At 29.3% G+C, this 6,996-nt stretch overlaps 1 protein-coding gene across 1 annotated transcript in view; it reads left to right on the top strand.

Annotated features, from left to right (window-relative positions):
- Positions 1–6,996, top strand: part of LOC105620157 (putative fatty acyl-CoA reductase CG5065) — a 12,630-nt gene that overhangs the window by 2,545 nt on the left and 3,089 nt on the right. The window contains exons 2-3 of the mRNA XM_012201663.1: positions 1,103–1,419; positions 5,439–5,697. Coding sequence (XP_012057053.1) covers positions 1,103–1,419; positions 5,439–5,697 — 576 coding nt within the window. The remainder of the gene's footprint in view (positions 1–1,102; positions 1,420–5,438; positions 5,698–6,996) is intronic.

Below are 6,996 nucleotides of genomic sequence, written 5' to 3'. Positions count from 1 at the left end.
CAATATTTATTTAATACTTTTACATTAAATATTAAAAAAAAAATGTTTTTAATATCGTATGCTAATTAGGTTATAATATCAAAATTATATTAATAGGAAGTAAGGAAACATACTTTAATGACCTTGAGTGATCTTAAATGTTCTTAATTCTTTATTATTAATGAATAAATTTTTTTAAGGGATATTTTTTAGTCTTTCTATCGATAGTACTTAAGCATCCTTTGTTTTAGAATTTTAAATTATTTCTTTGAAAACTCAACTGTTTTTGGGATATAAATTAAAAGAAGTCAAATTATGAGAACAAATTTTTTTATTATTACAATAATAAATGTTCAAAATATTCAAAATAAAAGTAAAAAGTAAAAGAGTTGGCTTACTTTCAATATTCTACCACTCTGGAAAACATAATAGAAAGAATAAAAAATATTTTTCGCGAAATAACGCGATTCAAGAGATAGAAAAAAATCAAAGCTAACTTTTTACGAAAATTACAGGCATGTTTAGGTCAACATGATAAACATTTTGAACATTTATTGCAATAATAAAAAAATTTTATTTTAAACTTATAATCTGACGTTTTTTAATTATTTCCTATATCTCGGAAATAATTGAGTTTTTGAAGAAATAGTTTAAAGTAAAGACGTTCAGCTGATTGAGTATACTCGATAAAATAATTAAAAAATATCTCATAAAAAATTTTTGTATATATACATATATTTATACGAGGAAAGATTTTGTTTTTTCCAAAAATTTAAAAAACCACTCGAGTTATTTTAATAAAACTTTAAACATGTAGGTAGAAAGTTTCATTAAAAATAACTCGAATGGTCTTTAAAATTAAAAAAAAATCAAATTTTTCCTTCATCTTTGACATCTATATCTTTGAAATTGACAATAAGCTGTTTCGGACATACGATCATATGAAGTTTTTATCTTGAATTTATATAAGAAATCACTCCTTAAAATCTGTTAAATTATTTAGTAGCTATTTTGTATATATATATATATATAATATTGTATTTGATATTTTTCCGCGCGCTCTTCATACGCTTTTAAACGATGACATGAAACGATATGCGAAAAGTGCTTCTTTCTCTGATAGGTTTTTGACAGAATACGATCGGAATTTCCGAGTACCTTGAACAAGATCTTTCCCATAAAAGGTGACGTGGGTCTGTCAGAGCTAGGGCTCCAACCCGAAGACAGGGATATGCTGATACAGAGAGTTAACATCGTGTTTCATAGTGCAGCCACTGTACGTTTTGATGAGCCGCTGAAAATCGCCGTTAATCTGAACATGGTGGGTACAGATCGTATGCTGGACTTGTGCAAGCGTATGACAAACCTTATTAGCGTCATTCACGTCAGCACGGCCTACAGTAATGCTGATCGACGAGAGATTGAAGAATCGATATACATGTAAGTTACATACATGTGATAGCTATACAAATAATATAATACTCGGATATTTTTATACTGAGGACTATTTTATCACAGAGATCTGTTATTCCACGATATTGCTAACACTTTATTTAACGCAGATAAAAAAATATACTTACATATAAAATGACATACGTTGTCGACTGATAACATATTATTGTTTTTCATACGAAATCGGATGATCAGTATATATATTAGAGTTGAGAAAGTAGTTTCACAACTATCATAAAATAAACTTGTTATCGTTCTGTTTTCTAAAAATAACTCGTTATCGATACTTGTTGTTTATCGATACTTGCAGATGTTTACTAATTGAATATAGCTCAACATGAGATCTATAGTGATTATGCTTGATCAACATGGTCAAAAAGTTCACTTATACACGTTCCTTATATATATTATATGTATACAAAATAAAGTAAAAATAAAAATTATATTCGTTATCGTCATCCAAAATATATAAATATATTACTATTAATATTACAAATAAGAAATATAACGTCTTTACCTATTTGTTGAAAAAAGTAATTATAATGATAAAGCGTTATTTCCTGCTACTTATCTCTAAATTCTTTTCGAATGAAATATCACTCCAAAAGACTGAAAATTGAGTCAGTTTTAAAAAAAGAGTGAAAATATTTTCGCTCTTAAACAATGAGACAGATTTTCATTCTTTTAGAGTCATATTCATAGTCATGATTTAACCTGAGATCCAATTTGAGTTAGGTTTGAATCAGTCTTTCATTTGAAAAACGATTTTTCAAACCATTAATAAATCTAATTAGTTCAAACCTAGCTCGCCTGAAATGAGGATTGTGAATACCTAAAAGAAAATTTTACTCTTTTGAAGTAAAAATCACTTCAAGGAATATAAAGTTTTACTTTAAAAAAAGAAATGAGATTTTTTCTTTGGAAAATCTGAATCTCATTTCAAAAAAGTGAAAGTCTGCCATTCTTGTTTAACAGTGAAAAATTTTTACTCTTTTTTTAAGACTAACTCAATTTCCATTCTAAGAGATTTAGGTAGTATATATTCTGAATAGTATATATTCTAAACAACAAAATGATGAAGAATAATAAAAAAGTTACTGTTAATTAATAGATTGGTAAGTGCTGACAAAAAGCTTATTAGGCTTGCGGTTGATAATGTTCAATTACCCATATGTTTCTCATATGTAAAAGAGAATAAAATTGATCATATTAATATTGACAAGCGCTTTTGTTAAAATAACAGAAATAGAAATGTGCAGGTCATAGACGAGTGAATCGTTTTTCTTCAAGAACACAATGTCCGATAAGCAAATCGAACGGAAGGGGAACTTAATGACTAAGTTATAAATGTATATTCAGTATATTCAGTCAGACAGCTATTTCTTGTTCGCAATCATATTACAATACAATATTCACATTGCAAATTTTTCATTATATACACAATGTAAATTGTATTTTATGCGACTCATTGCCAGAATTGTTTTTCGATGCAAGAGGCATTTAAAAACGCTCTTAAAATTCACTTCAAATTATCTGTAATTAATCTATGATAATTTACGATTATCGACAATAATCGTAACAATTCCACTCATAATTTTATGTGAATCATATCACCTAAAGTTACCGTGCGCTTAAATGCGCTTGGATTTTCTGTTGTATCACATCTGAACGCGTGAACTTTAGGCGGTATGATTCAATAACTTTAAAGTGCTTATAATTCAAAAACTATTAAAATCTTAACATTTTGGTATTAGAATTTTCATTTCAAAATGATTCTCAGGAATCTACTCTCATTATGATGGTCTTAATACCTTGTAATATAAATATACTGAATAATATAAATATACTGAAAAAAATTGTTCGTTTGACTAAGTTAGTTCAGTTCATCTTTATTTCTTTCATTGAAGAATATATGTATTTAAATAAAATTATAATACATTTTATTTAGATACATTCTTCAACCAAAAAAATATAAACAAATTAACCTAATTTAATTAAATTAATAATTAAATTAACTTTTTTCTCAGTACATTAAGACGTGACAATGTTTTATTAACAACATTATATATATATTATATATATAACAGTCAATAACTATATAATCGAAAATAATCTTAATTTAAGAACAACATTAATGAATAACAGAAACAAATAACAAATAAATAAAAATAAATATTTCATTAAAACAAGAATTTATTTTATTAATTGCGTTTATTTCATTAATTGTTGAATTATTGGGAGTACAAATTAGTTCGGTCCGTTTCCCTAAAGATGACTCCAATTGTTGTGAAGGGTTCATAATGACAACTGATTTTGGCGGTTTCAGAGAGGTTCATCTGCTAATAATATTCAATTTATATCGCTTTGAGTTTTATATAAAAACCTTGATTTTTACTGTGTTTGAAATGTTGAATTTTGTGTTAACCAAGCAGCATTTGCGGGAGGTTTTGATTTTCTGCTTTACTTGGAAGAAAAGTGCGGCTGAAACCCATCGAATGCTTGTCAAAGTTTATGGTGACACTGCTCCAACTGATAAATCATGTAGGGAATGGTTTCGACGTTTCAAGGATGGAGATTTCAGCGTTGAAGACAAGCCTCGCTCTGGACAGCCAAAAAAATTCGAAGACAAAGAATGCATTACTCGAAGAAGATCAGAGTCAAACGCAAGAGGAGCTTGCAGAATCATTGGGGGTAATTCAACAAGCCGTTTCTATATGATTGAGAGCCATGGGAATGATTCAAAAACAAGGAAATTGGGTGCCTTATGAACTGAAATCAAGAGACGTTGAAAAGCGATTTTTCACTTGCGAACAGCTGATTCAAAGACAACAGAGAAAAGGTTTTTTGCATCGGATTGTGACTGAGGAATGGATATTATACGACAATCTCAAGAAGAAAAAATACTACGCTAAGTCTGATCAATCGTTGCCATCGATCTCAACATCAACACCACGGCCGAACATTCATGGTTCAAAGATTATGCTCAGCATCTGATGGGACCAAAAAGGTCTTGTTTACTATGAACTGCTAAAACCTAGCGATTCCATTACGAGTGATCGGTATCGGCTACAATTGATTCGTTTGAGTCATGCATTGCGCAAAAAACGGCCAGAATACGAGCAAAGATATGATAAAGTTATTCTTCTTCATGACAACGCTCGGCCTCATGTCGCTAAAGTCATAAAAAAATATTTAGAAACGCTCAAATGTTTTACCGCACCCGCCGTATTCTCCGGACATTGCTTCTTCTGATTACTGGTTGTTCCGAAGGATACAGCAAGTCATCGGTTCACTTCTTTCGCAGAAATCGAAAATTGGCTCCAAAATTGGATCGCCTTCAAAAACGAGTCATTTTTTCGAGATGGAAAATTGCCTGAGAGATAGGAAAAAGTAGTAGGCAGCGATGGACTTTAGTTGATCTGTTCATTCATTTTATTTTGAAATAAATGCATTTTTGAAGATGTATTAACATTTGATGTATTAACATTTGTGATGTGATCACCCTTTATTGATAATCATTTTCTCCCGTTATACATATTTATTATAAAATAAACAATCATTTCGTGCGTTTTATGTTTTCGTTATTCCTTTAATCTTTCTTTTCTTATATCATTGGCCTAGTTTCCAGTACCAACTAGTCGAATATTCCTCTGTTACCATCGAACAGGGTAATGCTTGACTACAGTTGATTGGTTCTTACATTCTGATCCAGATTAAACCCTCGGTGGAAACTAGACTTGATTGTAACTTTTGTCACATTCACATCTCTGTTTCTTTCCTCTTAATAAACATTATAACATCACGTATGTTTTTATTCACGTATGTTTTATTTTATCGTACTCTCATCAATAAGATTATTTTTAATTAGACTGCGGCTGTTAACAAATGTTGTTAATATATCATTTTTTTTCATACAAGATATACAAAATTAAAAATAAAATTTTGTCTAATTTTGATGCGAATTACGGATCGTCTAAATTTCTAAAGTGTGCTTGATAATGTTACAGCACAGAAGTGAAGCCGCACACGGTGATCGATATGTGCGAAAATTTGGACAACGAAACATTAAAAATAATAGAGAAGAAATTGATCGGCAAACATCCGAATACGTATACGTTGACGAAAGGTTTGGCAGAGCAGATCGTGGTGTCTAAAGGAAGCGGTTTACCAATCGCTATTGTACGACCAAGTATAGTCTGCGCCGCGTATCAAGAACCATTTCCAGGATGGATAGATAATACTTGTGGTATTACAGGTACAATCATAGTTAACTAATTGTAAGCTCAAATCTTCATTTGGAAATCAGAACCAAAACTATGTTTTTAATTTTAGGAATTAATAAGTCGATCATAAACTTTTTAATGGTAAAAATGAAAATGAGGAGGACCCTCCTCCAATGACTTTGACCTTGATATATGTTGTCAAGATTCTGTCATAACCCTGAGTGATTTTAAAGTTTTAATCATTGATTGTTACTCGTTAGAAAGTTATTAACAAAAAAAATTTTTTAAATAATGTCTTACCCAATCAGAAATGATAATGGAATCGACATCGAATCGAAAGTATCAAATTGATGTCGAATCGACGTCGATTCGATGTCGATTTCATTAACGATTTGATTGGATATTTCTGCAATACAATATTAAGAATTATCTCATATCTTTTCCCCTGTTTACATAATAATTTTTACATAATTTCATGTAAAGTAAGATCTAGCTAAGAGTATAAATAGTATATATTTTTCAAAACTGTTTTCATTAATAAGTTTTTAACGAATAATCCAATAATTAAAATTTCTTCAAGGTCATTCAAGATTATTACAATATATATCAAGATCAAAATTATTGAGGGAGGCTGTCCATCTTCATTTTTGTCATTTAAAATATACATATACATAGTTACAAATAAATATTTGTTATATTAATATATATTTCTTTCTGAGATTATGAAATGATTTGAAATTAGTTATTCCTAATTGAATAATTTTGAACTGATAAAAAACAACGAACTACCCAGTTAGAAATAATTTGTCGAAAAGACGTCGATGTCAAAAATAAAAGTAGAAAGTTTTCGAAATTTCTATTGATTTCGTGATGGACTTTTGGCTCTAAATTCAATTAATTTTCGGTTGAAAATAAAATCTTGAATTGATCTAGTCAGCATAAAAATATACTACTAGTGCCACTAATGCAATAAGTAAATTCGATATTTTTCTGTGATTGTACGGAAACTACTCGAAGAACCATGACACCTAATGCTAATGGATAGATAGTTGTAACATATCTGTTCAAAGATGTTGTGAAAGAGGAACATAAAAAAATATAATTAATGTTAAATATAGTATTGGGTTGTCCGGAAAGTTCGTAGTCTAACTAGACTAACCTATATAATTTAATAAATGTATACTAAAATTTAAATCTGCGTTTCAATTTTCCTTCGGCACGAACTTTCCGGACAACTCAATAGTAATGTACAAATTATAATACTTATGATAATAATTTGTTTTTAATAATATTGTAATATTTTTATTAGCTGAAATAATATTAATTGTTCTAATGATATACG

The sequence above is a fragment of the Atta cephalotes genome, assembly GCF_000143395.1.
Source record: "Atta cephalotes unplaced genomic scaffold scaffold00024, whole genome shotgun sequence".
NCBI lineage: Eukaryota > Metazoa > Arthropoda > Insecta > Hymenoptera > Formicidae > Atta > Atta cephalotes.
Note: the sequence above shows the minus strand (reverse complement) of the source record. Positions and strands in the feature narration are given on the sequence as shown.